Genomic DNA, 24,981 nt, shown 5'->3' with positions numbered 1-24,981 from the left:
TTGTGCTCTGCAGTCTCTCACAGCAAAGGATTTTTTCCAGCCCTCTCATCTGCCGATTCGTCTTTTCTGTTTCCTCCTCCCTTTTTCATTGTTTCCTGAAGAAGTGTGGGTATTGATGCTAAATATTATACTATCAATCTCCATAGTGCTGAATGTGCAGGTGATATCACACTCTTACTTCTGTTTGCTAGGTCTCTCCTTATTCACCCAAAGGTCTTGACCACTTTCTTAACACTTTCACAGTAGGAATTCATTTGTTTTCCTCTGACACCAGAAACCCTAACTACTCCTGCAGTTACTGCTTTCCAGTTGACACCCATGCCACAGGTCTGTAGGCATGACCTGTATTTTGTGTTTGCATTTATCCATTAAATTTTGGTTGCATTATGATGCATTTCATTTAAATAGTCCAAATCACTCCATACTACTGCCATGTCCAAATAACCTCTCTGAGCCAGGCTCTCCCTGCAGTTGTCCTGTCTCAGGATGATGTGGATGAAGGGATAAAGTCCTGGGTTTTGTTTTGCACAGAGGTGAGTCAGGATCATACAGAAAGAAAACTCCAGGCAGAGTTGGTTTCAGCCTGGGTTTGCTTTGTCACTCACCAAGAAGGAATTGATGGGAATACAAGTATGCCATTTTAATTAATCAAAAGAGTAGCTAGCTTGCAATCTGTGAGTCAAATACGTGGCTACCTATCTGCTAAAATTTGTAACCACAGTCCATGTGGGATGCAATGGGGATATGAAATTGCACCTGCAAAATTAAAGATCAAATCAGTTTCACTAATAAAGAAAGCGCTCCTTTTCTGACACCATATCTGTACAAAATCTTTTTGAGATGTGGCACATAGTCTTGAAGGGCTTCAAGTTGGGAATTGTACTTATAGTCTGCCCAGATTTTTGAGCCTTAGTTTACATTGAAGCAACCTCACATCTGCCAGGAATTTTCAGCAACAAGGAAAATTCCACTTCGCTGCTGCACAGTCCCTGTAGTGCATCAGCACAAAATATGTCTGCTGATGGATCTACAGAAGAAGACTTATGATATTTACACTCTCAGCTCCTGGGACTGCAGCAGTAATTTTGGAGAGACAGAGAATTAAATCAGCAGAAGTTCCTAACTTAGGAATATGCAGTGGTGAGGGAAGACAGTAAATAATTTCTGAAGTCTTTCTGCAAATGACATTTAAAAATACCTTTGAGGGGAGGTGAGAGAAGACAGAACATTTTTTAATACATAGACCTAGTAACTTCCAATGCTTTGTTTTAACTAAAGACAGGTGAAATTCTGTTTTGCATGCAACAGCAAGTCCATGGGAGAGAACTTCAAACATTATAAACATAATGCGTGGCACCTACACAAATATATGGCATATACTCAACTGTTCCATGTTTATTTTAAAATTAATCACAATCATGTGTTTAGCCACTGCTTTGAGTATGCTATGTTCCTTTACAGGGAATTTACCTGATGCTGTTCAAGAAGCATTTGGACAATGCTTTTAGGTAAATAGTTTAACTCTTAGGTTGATCTCAGCCCTCAGCCTCCTGTCTTATTTTAGCAGTAGTACTCAGTCTATGCAATTACACAACATAGCTCTTGTTTATGCCTCTCCAAACAGAATTCTCTACACTATACATACCTTTATATACCGAGGTCCCTTTTCACAATGTACTAAGCAATCATAAAAAGGCAGAAATGTAGCTTCTTGTTCCCTTGTAGATGAGATCAGAGTTGGATAATAAGAATAGTTGTACAGCCTGCTTGCCCTGGAGGGAGCCATCAGCCCAGGGATGCTGACCAGAACATGTACTGCTGCTCAAACCTGCAGCATGTACTGTTCTGTAGGGTACATCGCCGAGGGCAGGCCCACAGCGTGGTGGGACGTCACTGGTCTGGGGTAAATGAAGACAAGCAGTGGAATATCCCTGTCTGTAGGATGGAAACTGTGCTCCTTGTGCTCTCTTCTAGAGCTCATACTGTCAGGCACCACTGCCCGAAGCCCTATCCCTGCATGCCCACTGAAAACTCATGTCTTCCCAGAAAACATTTGAGGCAGCAGAGCAGACTGTAGGTGTGTGCCTTCTGGTTGTGTATCTGTGCCCAGGTACACAAACACATCTATCTTTCCACACAGATCCCAGAATAAACTGGGCATGTGTTGATCTCTAAGACTTGGTCATCTTGACTGCCCAGTTTTTATTGGGCTATGGCTTATTTAGATGCTAAGCACTTCAGGGCCAGAACATCATCCTTCTACCAGCTTTGTTGCCCTCTTCTGCATGCATTCAGGTAGCTTAACATCCTTTTTACCCAGAACTGCACACAATACTCCAGGTGAGGCCTCACCAACACTACAGTGAGGAATCATCCTTTTGACTGTCTGGCTGTGTTGTGCTCAATGCACTCAAAATGTGGTTTGCCCAGGGCACACTGCTGGCTCACACTGAGCCTGCTGCCACCAGCACCCCCAGGTCCCCTCCTGCCGAGCTGCTCCCCAGCCTCGTCCCCCAGCCTGTGCCTGTGCCTGGCACTGCTCTGTCCCAGGTGCAGCACCCAGCCCACAATTTCCCTTGTTTAACTTCATGCCAGTGATGCTTGTCCGGTGCTCCAAGGTATCCAGATCCCTCTGCGAGGCCCCTCATCCCTCCAGAGAGGGACAGAACCTCCTAGTTTAATATCGCCAATGAACTGGCTAAGGAAGCTTTCTTCTCCTGCATCCTGATCAGTGGTAAAAGATCTGAACAGGACCAGCCCACGAAGAGAGCTTTAGGGAGCACTGCGAGTGACCAGCCAGCCAGGTGTAGTCCACTCACCACATCTCTTTGAGCTCTGCCACCCAGGCAGCTCATCACCCAGCATAGCATGAACCTGTCCATCTCACAGCTGGACAGTTTGTCCAGACAGATGCTGCGATGGATGGCATTGAAGGCCTTGCTAAAACACAGAAATCTTACATTCACTGCCTTCCCTTCATTTCTTGCACATGCAGCATTGCTATAGAAGGAGATCAAATAAATAAGGCAGGACTTTCCCTTCATGAGCCCATGATGAACTGTGATGGCCAAAAACAAATCAAGGCAGATAGCTGGTTTAGCTGATATTTGTTACAGATAATAAATCATTCCTCTTTACAGTAGGCTGTAAAAACAGTAATGTCACATAAACAAACTATGTATTACACTGCCCATTATTGCCATTATTATGATGCCTATATACGTAATCATTAGACATCCGAATAAATGGAGCCATGCCTCATCAACACTGAGATAATATAAAGCCACTGAACAAAACCTTCTCTGCCTCAGGTCTAAAAATACAAGCAGGGAGAAGGTAGAGGAGACAATGCTGCTGTGCAGCACCCAAGGGCTGGTGAACGTGTCCACCCAAAGCAATCCCTGTTGGGAGCAGAGCCAGACAGAAAGAAAAAGCACAAAGATAATACAATCCATATGTGTATGATGGTACATGGCCCTACCCACACCTTCTTTTTTTCAGTGTGTGTAGCTGGTCTCCTATCTGAGGGCAGGAGACTCCCTAGGATGCTACTCAGAACAGCTCCAAGCAAGGTGCAGCACCAGGCTTAACTCTCTGGTGGTGCCAGAGGTTGTCCCCTTGGGTGACAGGACCAGGAAGGTCCCAGAGGGGACCCTGAGAATAAACAGCACATAAATAGGTGTCAGGTAACTTGGTGGTCACTGCTTCTTCTGGGTGAGTAACGTGGTATTTGCTCCCTCTCGAGGCTGACTGTCACCTCCCCTAGGCTTCTGTTCAAAAACTTGGTTTTGAAATTACTTTTGAAAGGTTAATGGGGGCACAGCCTGCCATTTCACAGCAGCTTTACAGGCTGACATTTGTTCCCATCACACACTGAAATCTTCTGAATACGTGCATAAAACAAGAGCTGTGCTAGAATGTTCACCTCTGAAGGGAGGCTCAGCTTTTTTACTCCTGAAGAGAGGATGGGATCCCTCCTACCTAAGCAGTCTCCTCCATAATGCTAATAAGAGTTATGGATTCTTTAGCAGCTGGGCTGCTGCAGGAACTGGGACTGGAGCGGCTGCAGGAACTGGGACTGGAGCGGCTGCAGGAGCTGGAACTGGAGTGGCTGCAGGAGCTGGGATTGGAGCATCTGCAGAAGCTGGGACTGGAGCGGCTGCAGAGTCCACCGTAGGGGTCACAGTGGCCGTTGGATCTGTCACAGGGCTTGGAGTGGCCGCAGGGTCTGTCACTAAGTTGATAGCAGTATCAATGGCAGCTCGATAGGCATGAGCCAGGCCCCAGCATGTTACAATGATTTGTGTTACTTTGGAACTGCCAGAATCATGACACCTTTTTCTCAAGCATTCTGCCAGTTTTTGAGGATTTTGCAGTTGTTCAGGGGTGAATTTCCAAACACTGGGGGTGCCAACTGCTCCAGATGCCTGCCCATATCCTCCCATACTCCCTGCCACCCACAACTATACTGCCTCCGGGCAGATCTCCGGATGAGCTTCCTAAGTAGTTGTTTAACTTTAAGCAGAACCTGAAGCGCATTCAGGAGGCAGAACAACAAGACTATGCTGGTCTGAGTATCCCAAGGATATTCAATATCTTGGAGAGCTATTGTAGCAAGCTCGGAGGGTAAGAGGGTGGTGAAGGAGGAAGGCATAGTGATCCAGGAGGATACAGGGGTGGTGAAGGAGAAAGGGAGAGTAATCAAGTAAGAGAAAATATCTTCCCCTTTCCCCTCCACAGATTGACTCCCTAATGGAAAAAAACAATAGGTATAATTGCTAATAGTTTCCAAGATACAGTTTCCAAAATACAGAGTCGACGATGTTACTGAGTACAAATACCAAGTTAGAGTCATGACCAGATATCTCATCGTCTCATAAGCCATTGCTACAACACTCAGTACCATAATGATCTGAAACCAGGGCCCGGAGAGGATAAACAACATGACAGAGAGCAAATACGGAAAATAATGTACTATAATACTCAATTTGGAAAACAGGCGCAGCAGAGTTGAGATTAAAGCAATCAGCATTATGACAAGTGACTATTAAGCAGGTCTAATACTTACACCAATTTTAGTTTAACACACTGTGGTCAGATCTGCCGTTATCTCAACCTTTCGAGCCCCACGTTGGGCGCCAAAAAGACTGTCGTGGTTTAACCCGGCTGGCAGCTAAACACCACGCAGCCGTTCGCTCACCCTCCCCCCTCCCTCTCTGGGACGGGGGAGAGAAATGGAAAATGAAGCCCGTGAGTTGAGATAAAGACAGTTTAATAAGACAGGACAGGAAAATAATAATAACAAAATAATAATAACAATAATAACAATAATGTTACAATGGTGATAATAGGAAAGTAATAATAATATGTACAAACAAGTGATGCACAATGCAATTGCTCACCACCCGCTGACCGATGCCCAGCTTAACCCCGAGCAGTCCGGCCCCCTCCCCCCGGCTAGCCACCCCTATATATTGTTTAGCATGACGTCAGATGGTATGGAATACCCCTTTGGCTAGTTTGGGTCACCTGTCCTGGGTCTGTCCCCTCCCAGCTCTTACTGCACCCCCAGCCTGCCCGTTGGCAGGACAGAGCAAAAGGCTGAGATGTCCTTGGCTTGGTATAAGCACTGCTGTGCAACAATTAAAACATCGGGGTGTTATCAGCACTCTTCTCATCCTAAGCCAAAACACAGCATTCCACCAGCTACTAGGAAGAAAATTAATTCTGTTCTAACTGAAACCAGGACATCTTCTTTAGTGGAAATTTTGTCCAGCCCCACCAAAATCCCTGAAAAGTATCTACAGACCTTCAGTTGCTAAATGTTTCTGTATATATGCGAATTTTGCACTTATTGATCTATAACCAATTAAAAAGTCTTTGCTCTGCCACATTCTTACTTGAAATCTTGATACGGTGTCTGTGGAGATCAACCAATGAACCAGCCAAAGGAAATGAAAAAAAAGGCAACACCAAAACCAAATCCACAAACAATAATGTTAATACATGAATGCATTAATGTTAATACATTCTGACACAAAGTGCTGATTCAAAGGTGTCAAAGTCTACAGATGCCAGAATCATTGACTATTGTCTTTATTTTTATTTATTTATTTTTATTCTGATGAAACAGGAAAAAATCCTTTGGATGATTTTGGTTTTGACAGCTTGAAGCAACAGCTCCAACAAAGCCTGACCAGCTTCCTACTGGATTGCCTTGGATGGACAACAATGCCTCAGGGCTTTTCTCTGAAACATAAGCCTGATAAGCACAAGCACCCCTGGACTACTGATGGAGCTGAGTGGCTGTGGTGCTAGGACCAAGCAGGAGAGAGATCCTCATATTGTCCTCAGACCCAGAAAAAAACAAACACACACACACACAAAGATAATAAGCTCCCTGTTATGAAACAAAGGCCAAGCCTAAAAAAGAGTTTGGAAAGTGATCAGGTGCTGTGACTCATGGTGTCCGTGTAACCTCAGCTGATGGTACAAGCATCATTTCTTGCAGACAGGATCCTTGACTAAGAATAGACCCTCCAGTGTGAAGTGGAAAAGCAACTACGAATCTCAGAGAATGAAATTTTGACTGGCTGTGAAAGAGGTATTTAAAATGCATAGGGTTTATGACTGAGACACGCTTCCACTGACTTCTTTGCTAAACTTAACAAGGTGAAAACATTGCGATTTGGGTTTAGCTCTGCCTCCTGCGTGAGCAAAGGCTGCATTACCACTGAAGCCTATTATTCACCATTGCTGTTCACATAACTCCTACTGTACTGCTACATCTCTGAAGCCCACCAGAAGCCAACCACCCTACCTGGAGGCTGCTGTGTTCACAAGATCCACTCTTGACCCTCATTCTGTTCTTTTCCTCTGCATGCAATATAAGATCAAGGCTGTCAAAGATGGCTCTTTACATGGAGATCACTAATATAGTCATAATGGAAAATAAGTTCACCTTTATCTGATGCTTGGCACCCAGCTTAAATGCATTTCTCTTTGAGGACAACATGTAGATAGGGAGATCTTTAATTTTTAATAGAGATTTAAATCCTCTTCAATGGGAGCATTAGAATGATTGGGGCTATTTCATCTTTTACTTTGAAATTCAGAATAGCTACCTATCACTAAGAAAATGCTTCTCCAGCCAAGGCATACAAACATGGTCTAATTGTAGGTTATCTCAAAACAAGGCTCACTGTTCAAACGCCAATGACCTGTTGTGTTAGAAGCAAAATTGGTTGTACCACATATAAGCTGCTCAGCAGTTCTTGCCATTGTCTCCAAACCAGTAATTTGGGCTAGCATGTCAAGTATTTATCTCAGGATGATCTGGAAATTGTTTATTTTCACATCTGTCTCTGAGAGAGAGTTCAAGGAAAAAATACTTATATTTTGTGCCTAGTGGTGTCACAGTGGTAAAAACCTAGCCCTTGTCAGAAGCACTGACTTTCTGGCTTTCAGGGGTAACAATTTCCGAACATTTGCAAAATATGTTAGAATTTGACCCAAAACTAATCCTTAGAAAAGTGCCACTCCTCTTCTCCCTCACTACTATTACAGTTTGGATGGATTTCCTCTATTGATCAAGTTCGGTTTTTCCTGGCTTCTGCTGGAGGCAGTCAGAATAACTCAATCTTTTCATTCTGTGTCCCAGAAAAAAAAAAAAAATCCATTTTGGATTCACACAACTCTAACAGCTTAGGGATATAAATCAAAAACATTTTATTGTAAGACAAACAGAATACTTTGTTTACTTGGGAGAAAAAAAAAAATTAGAAAGAAGCTTTGTCTTCATTTAAGGCTTTCTAAACTGATTTTATGTAGAAATGCACAAGATTTGGTATTAAGGGCAGTGGAAAGGTAAGATGCTGCAGGAATAGAAATCTTAAAGAAGATGAATATGCTTCCCCTCCTCATCCCTTGGCTAACTGGATGATGCTCCTGCCCTGACACAGAGTCTGTAGGAAAATCATTCCATTCAGGCTGTCCACCTTTGTGCCAGAGCCTGTCCCTCATTTTCTGCTTGCACAGCACTCGCCCATGCTCAGTGCTCTGCTGCTGGGACTGCAGAGCTGGAGGCTTGCCGCACTGCACCCTCCGGGTCTGCCAGCAAAACCCCAGATCTCCCCTAGCACAGGATCTAAGAGGTGTTTTAATTTCCCTGTGGCCAGCTGCTAAATGGGGACACCAGGGAACTGCCGTCGCATGAGGGCAGTGTGGAGAAAAAAAAATAAATATTTGTGAAGCACTCCAAAAATGGGGTGCAACAACTAAAGGACAGCATATGAGGAAAATCATCACTCCACAGTTGGTACAGAGGGTGGTATGGGTAACAAATGAGTCCTCAGGCTGCATAAGTTGTTGATACCCCATCCCTGGAGGTGCTCAAGGCCAGGCTGGATGGGGCTTTGGGCAACCTGGTGTGGTGGGAGGTGTCCCTGCCCATGGCAGGGGGTTGGAACTGGGTGGGCTTTAAGGCCCCTTCAAACCCAAACCGTTCTATGATTCTATGATAATGAACAAATAGGATAAGCAAAGTCAGAAACAAGTTCTGCTGTACCTATTTGTAAGGCAGAGTGGGAGGGCTGTGCTGCACCCCATGCAACAGACCCACCCCATGGAGGAGCCCTCCACCACCCTGGATACCCAGGGTACCGTGTTTTGGATGCAGGCATGTACCCAGGGAAGGGGTGTGAGCTGGCTGGAGTGGAGAATAGGATGGGGAATATTAGGTACTGTGAGAAAACAGAAAAAAATGTCCTGCTGAGGGCTCCCAGGCTGGCAGTGAGCAAGCCGGGAGTGGGCCTTGGCAGTGTGTTCTCCCTTTTCCTACGTTTTATCTGTGTGCTCCTGGATTGTAAAGAGTCCATGGCAAGACTTCTTCCACAATGTGGACTCACTTGCACAAGCTCTTTCATCATTTAAAATGCAGCAATTGGATAATCTCTGCCTCTGAGGTGTTCCCCCTCCCCCTGGTCTGGCTGGATTTCCCTGCTCCAGGCTTGTTCCTTATAGATAGATGGCTGAGGAATAGAGAACTGGGCAACTGATAAAAGAAGAGGCAGAAACCTGCTGTGCCAACCATGCCTTAATACCATGGTTTTCTAAGATCCAGTCTTGTGGGTCAAGGAGTAGGAGTGAGTAACTCACCCCCAGAGAAGCAGCAGTGGGCTGCAAGAGCAACGGCATTTGGAGGGGCAGGAAGGGAGCGCAGCAAGCTCATCCCCCTGCCTCAACAGAGCAGGTACAAACTCTGCAGATGAGTTTTAAAATGCTAAAAGCTGATCCTCAAGCAAGCCCAGCTGGAAGCTCATACCACCCCACGCACAGGCACCAACCTCCGGCACCACAGTCTCAAAGGGTTCATTTAGATAAGACATGAAATGCTGCTATCCTATCACTGCAAAGAGCTTTTCACTAGTGGACACAGGTGTCTTGGGGCAGGTGGAGCTGGGGACAGACCAGAATTATTGCTTGCCAACTTCCTAGCCAAGCCAGCAGCAAGCCTCAGAGTACTGTGGATATCCTACACTGCTCCAGGACAGCATGGCCTGCTCGGCTTGTCCCCTGCAAAACAGAAGGAAAAAAGTGCAGGGAAGCTCTTGGCTTCTCCCTCTGCCCTCAGTGGCTTTTTCACAGACACTGCTATGACAACTAGTGCATATTTTGGTTTTGGGGTAGCAGAATGTGTTTCCTTGGGAAGTGATGGGGTAGTTACATGACTCTGGTTGGTGTATTGTCTATTCACAGGACAGAAACACCACTCTTAAAAATACACATATTTGAATGGGCAAAAAACTTTTCCTTGTCCTTCCTAGGACTAGGACCAGTGTCCTAGTGTACCAGAGATATGAAATCGTGTTTTTTTTTTTTTTTTTTTTTCCTCACCTGTTTATGTCCAGAAGGATTTAACCTCCAGGATCTGTCACTTTGGGCTACTCTCCTTTAGGTGGCACTGTTACCACTTCCAAGAGGGATAGCTGCTGGGCGTGCTGCTGAACAGGGCTGAAGCTGGGCCAGGACCTTCATTATCACTGGGCTAATAATGAGCCAGAGCAGGTCAGGAGGGACCCAAGACAGCAGGGCTGCTCGTGATACTTGCTCTGAAGAGTCTTCATGGTATCACTTCAGTTCCCACCAGGCAGTTTTCACTTTGGAGTATCTCTCACAGCATAAACTCAGCGTACGCCTCTTCAAATTAAGTTTGAAGTAGTTCTCAAAGTCAACAAGGAGTTATGAGTGCATATCTGAGGACCTGAACTAATTATTCTTCTAATTAAGTAATAGTTAAAAACAGCTGTCCGTAGGCACTGCAATCATTACTTTTCATAGATAGCTGAATGCCTGTGTCAGAACCACTGCTTTCATTTTTTTGTCCACTGCCTGAGTCACCATCTGCTTTGATTGCCCAGGCTTTTCCCCAGAATAGTAAATTGGTCTCGCTGACATTTAATGGATCTGTATGAAGTTCTGCTACACGCTGTGCACTCCTCTATGCCCATTAAATTAATCTTGTCTGTTAAATTTTCAATTGAGAAGGAGAGATGGTTAGAGGATACAATTCAGCGTGGTCTGGAAGAGCCGGAAAACAATCCAACAAAATCGAGGCAAAATGGTCAGGCAACCTTGAGGGTGCTACAGCAAGTGCTGAAAATTGGGAAGTGCTCAAAGAAACTGCCAGTGTGGCCCAACACTCTTTACTACATCTTGACACTCTTTCTCCCATGGCTAAAGATGCTTAGTGGACTTTGCAAACACTCATTTGGGGGAAAACTGTGGTGGCACCAGTAAGAGCAGATCAAATCCTGCATAAAAGTCTGTGTAAGGCTCTTTGTTCGCATCTGGAGGACTGTGCAAGAGCCACCTCTGTGCATGGGCACAGCTCAGTCCCTCTGACTGCACTGGGGAGCTGACATTGAGAAATCTTTTAAAGAACATTGGTGTTTCCCCCAGCTTTGGAGACAGAACAGAAACAGCATAAGCAAGACAAGACTATCACGGGCATGGGGACATCCCTACCTGTGTGCAAAACACCAGTCCTCGGGTGGGCTTTTAAGACTCAGTCCAGTCCTCATGGCCTGGGAGAGGACTTTCCAACAGAAATTAACCTCCAATACAGAGAATAACCTCTGTTTTAGAGATTTTTGTGTGGCGCAAGGAGACAGAGACATACCAAGATCAGGCTATAGGTGACTTTCAGCCCAAGAAGGTTCCCTAGCACTGAAGTAGGATTGGGCCCTCTGTTTACTTAGCAGTACAGAGCTGTCACTTGAACAAACCAACCCCAAACTTCTCTGGAGTAAGGCTCCACCTCATTCCTGAATGCATGTTATCCCCTTGCCAAACTGCAGTCCTACTCAGATCTCAATCATTCTGCCTGTAGGCGTCTCAGAAACAAACACACACAATTTTTATTATTTTCATAATGGAAAAAAAAAAAAAGTTTCTTCTTTTTCCATGCTGCCCTAACTCAAAGCCAGCCAAAGATATTTTGTTCAAGTTTTCAGACAATAATGCCATCTCAGAAGATGTCTACAGATCATATTTTCGAATGCCACTCACAGACTTGGAAGCCTGTGTCTATGTTGCAAGGCAATGGACTGTGCAGTTATGCAATTACTTGAGTAGTCCCAGATCATCCCAACACAAGTACGCTCTCAAGCACTGAAATAAAAACAGAGCAGCCTTTAGGCTTCCCTGGAGCTCTTAACTGAGACAGGCAAGTACCTCAATTATGAATTCAGATCTTTGGTGCTGCAAATAGCCTTCTGGAAGTGCCCACTTGCCTCCTTTCCCTAAAAATGAAGCCTAAGGTACCTGTCCTCCTAATGTGGGTACCAGACCTAAGTGCCTAAAGGATAACAACCATTGGGCTTGTGTGTGCTCATCACCCATGGAAGCTGGAGTGTCTTTGACTGGAAGAGGTCCACGTTACACAGCTCCCAGCAGCCAGGGCGGCTCCTCTGGGGCTGGATCAAGTGCCCTGCATTGCACCGGACAGTGAAGTGCAGATGTATGTATAAACCATATATATACCCCATATATATACTCCAGGATGGCCAGGCAAGCCCAAAAAAGACTGATGTGTGGGCTGAACAAGTAAGCAAGTCCAACAGTAGGTTTGGAAAAAATCTACGTCTCATTCTTCCCAAGCTTGAAGGTGCTTATTTTTCATAGGTATCTCTTTTATTTTGTTTTGTTTTTGTTTTTGTTTTTAAAATAAATTTATTATTACTATTTTTTTAAACCTCCAAGACCCCCAATGTACTGCTCTTCACAGTAATGCTGCACTCAGAGCAGTATTACTGTGAAGCCCCAGCTGGCCTGGTTCTGATAGTGCAGAGGAGCTGGGGAGACGAGGCACAGCTCTGTCTGGCCAGGACTTGGAGAGGACTCTATTAAATAAAGTCCCCGGACACAGTCACTTGAGAAGGCATTCTCAGGACAGATCTAACACACTCCAACAGGATGAGCCTGAAAACTCAGCTGCAGCAGCTGTTCTCATTTAAAACACATCCAGAGGAGACGAAAGAGATATGCCCAAACTTTCAGAATTCCTTCAGCAAAGTGTGAATGATGCATGAGATGAAAAATCTCTCCCCAGTGGACAATGCACAGACAAAGCCATGCAGACACGGCTGTGTCCTTTCATTCATTTATTTATTTATTTTTATTATTTATTATTTTATTTTCCTCTGCTTTAATCAAGGACACTCCACAGTCAGCTGGAAAAAAAAAAAAAAAAAAAAAAAAAAAAAAAAGGCTCTACAAATGCCCATCGGGCCCAGAAATGTCAAGACTAAAGAAAAATAGAGGGGAAAAAAATCCCTTGAGAAGGTATGTAAAATATTTAGAACTTTTTTTAAATCCTGTTTTTTTTTTTCAGTTCAGTCAAGCTCCCCCCAGCAAGGTCAGCTCCTACTTAGGGAAAAGTGTGAACCATGGTATTTGTTCAAAGGTAATATTTCCCACTAATATAATACAATACAAAACAGAAACAAAACTGAATAAAGTGGTTCAGAATTTATGAAGACTGAAGCTCAGTTTTTTTTTTTTTTTTTTCTTCTCTCCTTACATAATATTGTAAGTTTACTTGTTTCTTCCAAAAGTAGGCAAAGAGTCAATCAAGGACATTATCAAAACCTTGGGTCCTACTGCTGGTGGTTATCTGCCAGTTGGGACAACTGCTTAACCTGAGGTGGTACCGAATAGATGGGCATCAGGTGAAGCAGGTCCAGACTAAAATAAATAATACCTGCGATTCCTTCATAGTCACTGTGGCCATCTGTCAAACTTCACTCGTTCTTTCTTGGATTTAGTGAACAAATAAGCTTCTCTAGTTATTGACAACATTTTCTATACGTGCTAAATGTAGTCTCCTAAATACTGAAGTAATGCTACTCCTACTTTGGAAACCTTTGTAACAGTGACCATTCTGCCTGATCTGTGGTGAGCAGGAACAGTAGATAAGTACTTTGAGAAAGCAGATCTTTTCCTTCATCCATCGCTTTTTGTTGACTAAATGCATGGATTATTTTTGCATTTGTTTGCAAGTGTCAATATCTCAGTTACATCCCCTATTCCTGCTATAAATCGGGGACTGGGAATTTTAAGTTGCTATGTCTGCTGCATCCATAAAAACATCCTGAAAGTCCTTCATGCTTGTAACAAAGGCTTCAGTTGCAATTCTTTCTCTTCCAGGTTCCTGAACTTTTATTCTTAAATATATGGTATCAAATGTATTTCCCTCCTCATAGTAAAAATTGCAAAGAAATTACAGGCTTTGCTTCCAAGAACAGGATTTCAATGGCTATGAAATACATTCGGGCAAGTGACTGATGTAAAGCCAAAGTATCTTTACAATGTTAAAAAGTACCCGTTGCACCTACCTGCCTGAAAAAGTGCTGTGTTGTTATCGCGAAGACATCAAACCCACAGCTGGCCCTTTTAAGCTCATCTCGAATATTGCTTAATTGCCGGGACTGCTCATCGCACTTTTCCTTCAGTCTCTGGATGAACTGCTTTTCTGCTTCTCGACTCTCTCCTGGTTTAGGGGAGCATCCGTTCTTTGGGGTGGTTGACCTTTGCTTGGGATGTCCTACAAAAGAGAGAAGGAAGGATGATCAAGGTCAGTTACTTTACGGGTAAGGACATAATCTTTATGTGTATCTAAAGCCTTTGGGAATCAGTCCTGCAAAATAAAAACATCTGTAGCATTCACGCAGATGGGCAATGACTTCCAAAAAAAGAAAAAAAAAAGAAGAAGAAAAAAAAGTAAGAGCACAGCAAAATATGTTTTCCTAGAGGCTAAAGCTCAAAGCTTTTAAAGTCATTTCACCTCAGGATATGAGCCTGAAGGTCTGCTAAGAGTTGAGGAGAGTTCTCCTCATTGTGTCTTACTGAGAACTGAGGTTGTTAGAGTCAGGGTTCAGCTCACCCATGTTAGACATCTGCAGAAACCGAGGCTTGCCTCTTGATGTGTGATGCCAGATTCACCTCAAAGTCAATTCCAGAAAAGTGCACGTGTAGGTTGAGAGATTCACCTCATCCTACTGTGGATGTGGAAAGAACTCATATGACCTTTACACTCTACACTTGTTTTCTTTGGCCACTTGAACTCCAATTGTGGAGCAATCAGCTCTGCACTGACTCACCATCCATGAGGGCCAAACCCACAGATTCTTACCAAAGCCCTTGGTGCTTGAAAGAGGACCATGAAATAACAGTACTTGGGAGGGTCTGTATATGGGAAAGCAAATCTGGTAGCAAGAAAAAAGATAGGTTCTGACCTCACATAGGGATAGGGTGCCCCAGGAAGGTGCTAAAGCGAGCTTTGTCTTTCCTTTCTGTCTCTGGTGTAAGCTAGAGCCATAAAGAGGCCTGTGTGAAATTTTATCAGCATTTGGTAACTCAGTAAGGACACTGGCTATCTTATACCAGATGGCCGTGCTCCTTTTAGCAAAATCAGAGCAGTCAAGGCAGCATGAGCTGAATTTGTACATTTTTGCATATCCATATTTGTCAGCAAATTCTGGGTACAGCCATTGTTTCAGTACCAAGCTACAGGTATGTTAGACTACAGGCAGAGACAATAAAATGTATAACTCAAACTTTACAGTCATGTCCTCTCTTTCTGGACTTGTCTACACTGAGAATGTAGCATTTTCTTTTGCTACCACACCTGGAATTGCTAGGGAAGATGACTAATTGAACAAAACCCCATAAAACCTTCACTTAGTGTAGCTGTCTTCATGGAGACACCAAGTGGTGGTAGGGATCACAGCACTGTGTGTGCTTGCTCTTGATAAACTGCTAGAGTGAAGTGAGATTTTTATCCTAAATTCATATCCTGCTTGAGATAACTATCCATTTCTCTGGAGGTTAATACCTGGTTATGAGGATGAAGCAAGAAAGGGCAGTGCTCTGGTGGCATCAGGTTGCTCAAGCCATTACTTGGCCATTGTATTTTGTCTTTATCTTAGCTTTCTGAGAAGCCTCCCCTGAAAACATTTAGGGTTAGCTGGGCAACACCTTTGCAAAGCTTACTCAGCCTTCTTACTACTCTCAGTTTCACATCAGCTGATGCTTTTTAACTCTTTCCTGAATACTGTTCAGGAATCTATGGTTCTCTTCCTTGGTTTCTCCCACTAGTCTCAAGCTTTTAACCCAGGAGCTAGAATCAGTAAGAAAAAGTGAGAAAATAGAGTCAGACACCTTGTTTTCAGGTGTTACTAGAGGTGCTTCATCACAGTAATGCCCCAAGAGTGTACTCCTACCATTTCTGATCTGTGCCCAGTTTACATGGAGCCACTGGGAGCATATCCTCCAACCTGCTCAACTATGTTCTTGCTCCAGTCTAAACTTACAGGGAGCCAGCCCCAGCAGAGATGCTCCCTCATGTCTTCAAGTATCTCATGCTGCTGCTGCTGCAAAGAGACACAGCTACAAAACAGACTTTAAAACTCGCTGTGCCCATGACCCATATTTGCAAAGAGGAATACCACGTTTTGCAACATGTCAAGATTCACTTCATGATGTTGCAAGACCCAAATAACACAATAGAGGATGTCAAAGAGGACTTCCTGGCATTAAGAACCAGCAAAGTCATTGATCTCTATTTTCATGTCAATTTAAGCCTGTTCACTCTTTCTCCCTCCCTTCCTCCCTTCCTCCCTTCCTCTCTCTTTCTCTCTCTTTTTCTCTCTTTCTCTCTTTCAATCTCTGTTTCTCTTTTTCTCTCTTTCTCTGTTTTTTCTCTCCCTCTCTCTTTCTCTTTTTCCAAGAATGATATTTTCTTACAGATTCTTTCATTTTGGGCTTTCATTAGGGGCTGTCTATTTCATAAAGGGGCTCTTAACTTGACCATAGGTATTAGCGCAAAATAAGCCATTTGTAAAAACAACAGCCATAAATATCTGTCTTTTTAGTATAAAAATCTCTGTTTGTTTAGGCAGCATTGTGATGTTACAAGAGAAGCCACAGATAGGAGTGTAGGAGGAAGCCCTTGAAATCAGTCCAATTTTAATTAAAACAGGAACACAACAATGGGATAAAACCCATTGTTTTATTTTATATCTTTCTAGCTTTCCTGTTCAGTGGAAGATTTCAAGTGCATATCTCCATGTTGTCCTTGTCAGTATTATAAGCTGTCCTTTTAAATTAAACTGTGATATTCTCCTCAGGGATAAATCTGAATTTCTCAGTTCATTTGGGCCTGAAAAGCAGCTTACTAAGCTTATTCTACCACTGATGTTTCTCTTCTGTTGCTCTGCACAAAACAGGGTGTATGTTAATGATGCTGGCCCTGATCCTGAATGTCCTTTGTGCTGGTGGTGGGACCAGGGGAACAGATCCACTGTTCATTAAAATAACTGAATGCCTTTGATCTGCTTCAAAACTCCCAGGTCTTTTTTATTTACCTGAGCATTTGAATTAAGGTGTCATAACAGGTAGACAGTCATAATTAACTCAGTCCATGAGGACTTATGTGGGGCATGCAATTTATTTGCCTCTCCGTTGTCCAACTTGCAAAATTTTGGTAAGGAAAGAATATTACTTTGAGAGTATTGGTGAGTTTTGATGTCACTGCAGCATGACAGATATCAGACTAGATGTTACGTTCCTGCAACGGAGAGGAGGGAGACCATCTGCATCTGTGTACACCTGTGTCCATACACAGATATCAGGAATAGTATTGTATCAATAGATAAACTTAAGATCCTTACAAGACTGCATTTCAAAACTCCTTTGCTAGTCTAGGAGGACTGAACCAAATTAGATCCGAGGCTAAAAAAAAAAATAATCATATTCAATCCTTCTGTAACAGGGCTAGTAAGTCAGCCAAAAATAGTGCTGATGATCAGGAATTGCATATGAGCAGGCCAATATCAGGGTCAACAGTCTAGAAATGGCACTCAGAAATATTAGAACCTATTTCATGGCCACCTATAGCTGTGCTGGAGATGCCTGTGGAAGCCATTCCTGTCACAATGTATAAATGCTGCATGGATTAGTGACCCTGGTGGGGGAAGACTGCACTGCCCCTTAGCTTTTCCTACACTTGCTCTTTGTCCTGTTTAATGGTTTCTTTGATTATTTTGTGAAACTGTTGAATAGGTGAAAAGATTCTCTTTATTGCTTTGTTATTGCTGTTATCCAAAGAATGCTCAAGGCAGCTGTAAAGAAAATAAATGAACATGAGGTTTATTTTCTTATTTGATCCTTACAGTGCTAGAGAATTTTAGGCCAGAATTTCAGACAATCAAACTTACAAAATCCTAAATGAATCTGATGGAGAGAGGGCAGGTACTCAACCTCCCAGGTACCCAACTCCCATAAAAGTTTAATTTGAAGGTTTGATGCAAAAACATCATGAATAGGAAATGCCAAATCCTAAGCCTTAAAAATCAGTCAACCAATGGAAATTTCAGCTTCTTTAAAACCCAGCAAGTCCACCATACAAATATGCTTGTGTTTCATTTTGCTTTCTAATTCTAGTGGAAGCAAACCAGCTTTGCTGTAGCATGCTTCTACAGCCACAGTCAGTGCTGGTTCTTAAACTGGATTCCCACTGTTATAAACATTGGTGAGCTGCTAGTCTGGCACTCTCTGCAGTAATTTTTTTCTTTGAGTCTCTCTTAATGACCTCACCAGATCCAAAATAGCCTGAAAATTATACAGTTCAGAGGACAGCATCAAGTTCACCTTTCTCCCTAGCTCCCGAGTAAGGAAAATTTTGAGTCTTGTTGGTGTCTAGGAAGGTTAAATTTAAGTTTCCTTTTTTATTTTGTTGGTTGGGAAGTAGAATAGCCATTGAGTTCAGTAAAAATGAGGAGACTCTTGATGCAAGTTATAGGAGCTGAAGAGCTGCTTTACATGTTTTACTCTTTACTGTCAAATGAAGAAACATGGAGTTCTACTCCCCATATTTATTATTCAAGTATCACACTGATACATATATGATATTTAAATTATTTAAGTACAGTTGGAAAAATGATTTAATGGATTAGAAGAGAGCAAGCACAACAAAATAGTTGGTACTATTCACACTCATTTCAGAAACATTTAAAATCAGTCAAAAGGCCAGCCTTACAAAAGTCTTCAGGTCCCTTATATATTTCTTAATGTGCATAAGTAGACATAAATAGAAATAAGTTCTCTTCATTTTAGTACCTAAACAACAGCATTTTTTAGAAATACTATAGCCATGTGTTTGCATCTAATATTAAGGGGTAAATTGACAATGCCCCAATAGCAGTCTGGAGCTCATTTCTATAGATGATCTCTTTCCTAATTATGCATGGAAATAATGCATGAAATACATTGTTTCTGCACAACAGTGACAGTAGATTCAAAGAAAAACACTATCACTTCAAGTAATCGTTTGAGGTGTCTTTTGTTTCACTATGTCTGTTCTCTTTTTAAATAAGAAAATTATAGTGATACAAGAAATGTCCCTATGCCCTTAAACATGTAATAGCAGCAACTCTTTGTTTTGAAAGAGAGATGATTGCAAGGTGGCAACAAAGAAAACATAAAGCTATTCAGCTCATGCATTGCTATGAAAAAGCCTGCTGTACTCACAGCCAGCTCAATGAACCTTGGACATAATCAATCTTCACTCAACAATAGTAGGTCCCAGATTTCAGTGTATTAACTAGAGATGCAGAGTTGGCAACTTTAAATCTTCCCTGAAAGAGTGCTTTTGGGTTCATAAATACCTGGTGAATGGAGCTTGGTGGCTGTTACTGCTGATCGCTTAGGGGATGAGACAGCTGGTCTGCTAGCATCCTGATCTTTTTGTACTTCTTTCTTCACGCCTGTTTCAGAAAAAAAAAAAAGGTAGAAAGAAACCCATTTTTATAATTCAGTTTGTAATTGCAGAGAACTATTTCACTAAGATACATATCAGGATGGCAAAATACAAATATTTCACCAAAATACATACTGGCATTTGCACGGAGAAAATGATGCTACACGGTACTTCTGTGTTGGATGCCAACTTGTCACTTTTGCAAGCATGACTGTGTGCATGTGGCTGAGCTGACATGCACAGCAATGGAGAAAGGCAGAAGAAGGCCTTACAAACTACCTTGGTTCTTTGGCCATCTGCACAGTGATCCATTAAGGCACAAACAGCTACACAGATAGCCCATCCTAGCTGTTCTGGGCTCTGTGTCCCATCTCTAACCTTCTGTGCATCCTCAGCTGTTCTGGGCAGGAAGAGAAGTTGAGGTGAGACTGTGCAGAGCTGACTTCAGTCACCTGCCTCTTCTGCAGGGCACTGCTCTATCCACTTTTTCCCTAGAGGTCACCCTTCCCAGTTAGAAAGTGCCTTTCATAGAGATTAGCTTTGCCAAGAAGATCTCCTACAGGCAAGAGAAGAGCTCCTGCAGAGCCAGAAGCAGGCAGGAGGTGTCAGGGCTCTGCTGGATGCGGTGCCCCAGGCAGGAGGGTCAATGTCTGCAAAAGAACAGAGAGGTGCAACACACCCAGTGCACAAACCTAAAGCATGCTGTGCCAATGCAGGACACAACAGGACCACACGGTTGCCTTGCTGTCCACAAGGCTGAACCGGCACCTGGTCTGTGTTCACCTGTGACCCAAGCACGTGCCAGGCTGCCTGCCCTCCTTCTTCTCCTCTCTGTGACTCTCCAGATTACTCCTGACCTCTGCCTTTCTCCTTTCTCCTGCAGCCACTCGTCCTTCCCACTGACAACATGATGCCCCAGGGCTGTCTTGGGTTACGATCTCCAGAAACTTTGTGCGAGCTTTTTCCTTTGCTTTTGCAGTGGGAGATTCCTTGGTTACAGGCTCAGGATGGTCTGTTGGTTGTTCAAGCTCTGCAGTCAGATCAGCCACACAAGCTCAGCTTGCCCTTTCTGCCCACACAACTGCCACAAAAGTAGCCGTGGGGACTATGCTGAGTGTGTGAATGCAAAAACCCTGCCCTGCTGTTTTACCCATGGTGTGACTGTCACAGCCACAGGATTTCAAGCAGAAAACACTCCCAAGGAATTAAGAATGAACAACAAGAAGAAGTTAATCCCTCAGACATTAATGTATTTTCCTGTTTGCTTTCCTTTTTAACAGTTAGTGCTTGTTGGGGGTTGCACAGTTTGCAGGACTGTGTGGCAGCCCCTGGATTCAGAGGAAAAGCAGAGTGTTTTTTGTTTGTTTGTTTTGGTTTGTTTTTGTTTTTGTTTTGTTTTGTTTTGTTTTGTTTTTTCAAGAAGGAAAAACGTTTGCCTTATTAGCTTTCACATCTCTCATGAGTACCTTCACAGAAGTCTTGTAGGAAAATGACCCACTGAAGCTGAAGTATCTGAAGCAGGAAAAGAAAAACATATTTTCTTTGTGCTGTCTAAAGAAAACACCAGTCCAAAAACTAACAGTGTCTTGCATTTTGCTCAATACAAATGTGCGCTGGCTATTTCAATAGTGGAGAAAAGTGGTAATTTTATATGGGGATCATAACTTTCAGGGACACTTGCTGGATGACTAGCTTTCTCCCATCTGTAAAGCCACAGTTGGTCACAACTGCAGTATCAGGCTTATCTTTGATGCCTTGATCACCCTTCCACATCTGCCTGGGTCAGGACTTGCAAGCAGCGAGCTGCAGATGCAGCATTCGCCACGCACCACAAGCTGTGTGGTTCATGTTTTCTAGCACTGTCTCAGCATTTCCTTGTGGAGCATGCCTGGGAAGAGCACAGGTACAGAGACAAGCCCTGAGTCCAACTGTATTTACGAGAAGATGGCACAGGAGGAGGTCTAACACCCTCTCTGACTTCATCCCACCAAATCGCCCCATCAGTCATCACTAGCTGGTAAAGACTGAACTCTTCATACTTTGGTCCATCTCCTTTTTCTCTGCTGTTTCTAAATTGGAGATGTTGAGGCTGCAATTCTTGTTTGTGATGAATACTTTCTGCAGCAAAGTGACTGAGGACATAAATTTCCCACATCTGCCACCTGCTACACTGCACTTTACTACAGAGCAGGACATAAAACAAGCTTCTGGTGCCATGTCATTACTAAGGACTGAGTGAAAGCAACATGAGATGGAAGTTGTGAGACAAAAACAGAGCTTGCTTTATAAGACATAGTTTATAAGGTTTTAGATTTGAGCATTACTTTTTCCAAGGCAGTAAGGTCTTGGTTTTATTGTGGTTTTCAGAATAAGAATATGGTGTGTAAATGGGCCATGCACCAAGATCCTCTGTAAATTTTCCTACAGCAAATGTCAAGCACATGCAGTGGTAGAATCATAGCAGAAATATGTTTTCCTCATGTTTTCAGTGGTAACAAGGGGCATATAAATGCTTAACTACTTCTGGTTTTGAGAAGTTTTGAATGAGGAACACCTGGGGAATTAGTTCAGGCTCTTAACCTTAATCACAAAGCAAAGAAGAACAATTCCCCAATTAGAGCTCAGATAAAAACAAAACAAAACAAAACAAAACAAACAAACAAACAACAACAACAACAACAACAACACAGAGAAAAGCAGTAAAAAAGCCCTGAGAGCTCAATCACTCTGCAGAGTGCAATGTGAGGTGTGTGCATGGCCAGAGCCATGCATGGATGGTGGTGCCCGTCAGGGCCTGCTGCACAGGACAGATCAGCAGAGTGAGCCTCAAGCAGGTTGTGACAAAGAGGCAAGTAAATATCTTGGCAAGGATGGGAGAGAAGGATTAATAACAAAGGGGGTAAATGGAGATAACTGCCCTCTATCAGTTTGTAAGCTTATTTGGGTTTTCTTTCCCAAGCTGAAGCATCCTGCCTGTTGCTCTGTGACCCTCCTTAGCAGGGAGGGTTTTAGGAAGTGTGCAGAAGGCAAAAGACAGGACAGTCCCCAGGAGCAAAATGCTATTGCTCTGCTAAACTCACCACCCATGAGGAAATCTTAAGAAAAGAGATGTCCCTGGCATCAGACTTCAATTAAAACTTCAGCTGAAAGTTTTCCTAAAAACTGGGTTTGTTCTTTTCCTTTCTAACAACAGCTGTTAGCTTGTTAAAAGAAACATTCATAAACCACGTTGATTTCAAGACAAGTTCCTGCAGGAAAAATTAATTTCTAAATGATGAGAGTTTGGGTTCAGAATTTTTCATTTCCCAGAAATCTGGAATTTCAAGTTTAAAATAGTCTGCCCAAAGGCTTAAAAAAGGAGAGCGTTGGTGTGATGATCGACATGGTACTGTATTGCAGGGCATGGCACAGTGCGAGGTTGTGCAGTTTGAGCTTTTTACCTACAAGCGTCCAAGAAGTAACTCAAAAGTACATGTAAAAAGTTTGATATTCCCCTGTCACTTAGGAAACAAGACAAACCTTTTGGTCATTACAATGGGCTTGAAAGCATGGAAAGCCTTAAATAACGCTCTGATCATCATATTGCGTATGAAAAGTCAAAAGGTATAGTGCATACAATCAACATAATAGAAAATGCACAAAATACCAATTTGCACTGTTGCATTTTATGTTTACATAAAATACAATTAGTACACTGTGCACTGTTTGATTTAGATTTTATTTTTTAAAGTGTATTAATTCTGACCTAGAACACACTTTACTTCAAACTCTAACTATTGTTGCCTGCAGGCTGGAAATGTGGAACTCCAGTTAACTCTGTACTAAATGATAGTATAAATCTCTCAAAGTTTCCTCTCTTTTAAAAGCTATTCTTGCATGCAGAAATAGAAATTTCAGGCCATAAGGTAACTGTCAACATAAATACTTGCTGGTGTTTTCTATGGCTGTGATTACAAATGCATCCCAATGCACAGTTCTGTAAAGGTATTTGCATTTCCTAATTAACACACAGTCTGCTTCAAACCGAACAGAAGGCGCTAAGACAAAATCATTAGAAATAAATGTAAAAAACACTTCAGACATGTTAAATCATTCAGCAATCACCTGGAAGATAGCAGACGAAGAAAGCTGCTTGTCCACTCTCCCATCAGTGCTGAACGCTAGTCCAGGAACCAGAGCTAAACAAGCATTATCCGAGACATCTCCAGGGCTAAATACATGTGCAGAATCAGCACGTGTATTTACCTGTACCTTTCTAAGTCTTTAAAAGCCAGTACGATGGGATAGGCTTCAATCTGCTTACACACTTCAGATTGAAAGCTTTCTATTAAATTACACACTGAGTATTTATTCCAAAGCAGAACCTAACACGCTGCAGACACCGTTAACAATTCAATGGGACAGGCTTGGTCAGACTCCAGGTGTTCTCAGGTGTGTTTTATAAGTTAACTAACACATGTTGTGAGTTTGAAAACCCCAAAGAAGTGTTTTCACTCACTCACAGACACAGATAGCCACTTGGAGCTTGCTTCTGCCTTTCCCCCTGACACCCATGGCTGGTCATGTCCTTGGTGAGTAATGACACTTCCACGCACGCACTGCTTGAGACAAAATGAGCAAAGCTGGAAATATGATGGATTCTGTGGAATAAGAGCAGTCTAATTCTCTCTAGAGACTCTAAGTCCTGTGATCTATGAGACACTGAAAGGCTTTGAATAAATAAGTAGATGTAGAAGAAAGACTACATATTTGTTGAACTAGAAACTGCTAACGCTTGTACTTTTCCCTTTGTTTTTGTTTCAAATGTAAAGTCAATCTGATGAGGAAAAAAAAGATAAGGACAAGGGCTATTTCATCAACTTGTCTCAAAGTGATTGCTTTCTTTATTTATTAAAAAAAGAAGTCTCTGTCTGGCATTCAAAAAATAAAGGAAAAAAATGAAGAAACGGACTGTTCTTTGGACTAAATAGAAAAACTCAGAGTAACTTAGAACACCTGAAGTTAGCTGCAGAGGTAAGACAGCTACTCTTCCTCTTACTGTCATTTTACATGGATCCCATGGCATTTTACTGTTACTTCCTTAGTGAGTTGTGCTATGGAGAGTTTCAGAGTGAATTTCCTGGGAAAGAGGTTGAAAAAATTGCAGTTGAATGTCCCACTTTCACATGCAGCATAGTGCTCTGTATCCCTATACCCAGTACAGGAATGAATGCAAACCACCATGTATTTTAAAGGAAAGTGTTTGCTTTTAATGGAAAGTGTTTGCAAAGGAGAACACAGCAGCATCCGACTCATCCCCCTCCATATCTGCAAGCCCACTGGTGCTCATTTTTCCCCAACTCATGCTGACCTTAGCTCATCCCTCTCCCTCCTGTTGAGGTTGTCTTGTCTGGATTTTGCAGCTGATTAAAAGAAGCAGATTTTACACTGCGAGCTTGCCGGTGAGGGCTGGGATAACACTGGCCTCCTATTTTTCATCTTGACTGATTGTATTTAGCAGTCTGCCCCGTTACGTATGATTTACTGGTACTTGTAAAAGCTCAGGAATTGACTGGGTTAGTTTCTGAACGATACTTTTGATCGTCTTTAATTTAATGGGCCAAGTAGAAACCAGCTGCTCAAGTGAATTCTTTATTGCTACTGCCATTGCACATGAATTATGA

At 42.7% G+C, this 24,981-nt stretch overlaps 1 protein-coding gene across 4 annotated transcripts in view; it reads right to left on the bottom strand.

Annotated features, from left to right (window-relative positions):
* MTUS2 (microtubule associated scaffold protein 2) overlaps positions 1-24,981 on the bottom strand; it is a 276,013-nt gene that overhangs the window by 40,202 nt on the left and 210,830 nt on the right. For all 4 annotated transcript variants that reach the window (XR_014319556.1, XM_082784643.1, XM_082784645.1 and 1 more), the window contains 2 exons: positions 19,227-19,325; positions 13,896-14,104 (listed from right to left, as the gene is read on the bottom strand). Coding sequence is in view for 3 of the 4 variants with exons in the window: in XM_082784643.1 (XP_082640769.1) it covers positions 13,896-14,104; positions 19,227-19,325 (308 nt within the window). In the remaining variant the exon portion in view is untranslated. The remainder of the gene's footprint in view (positions 1-13,895; positions 14,105-19,226; positions 19,326-24,981) is intronic.

This window comes from Aythya marila (genome assembly GCF_965140915.1).
Source record: "Aythya marila genome assembly, chromosome: 1".
Lineage (NCBI taxonomy): Eukaryota > Metazoa > Chordata > Aves > Anseriformes > Anatidae > Aythya > Aythya marila.
This window is presented reverse-complemented; position numbering and strand designations above follow the sequence as displayed.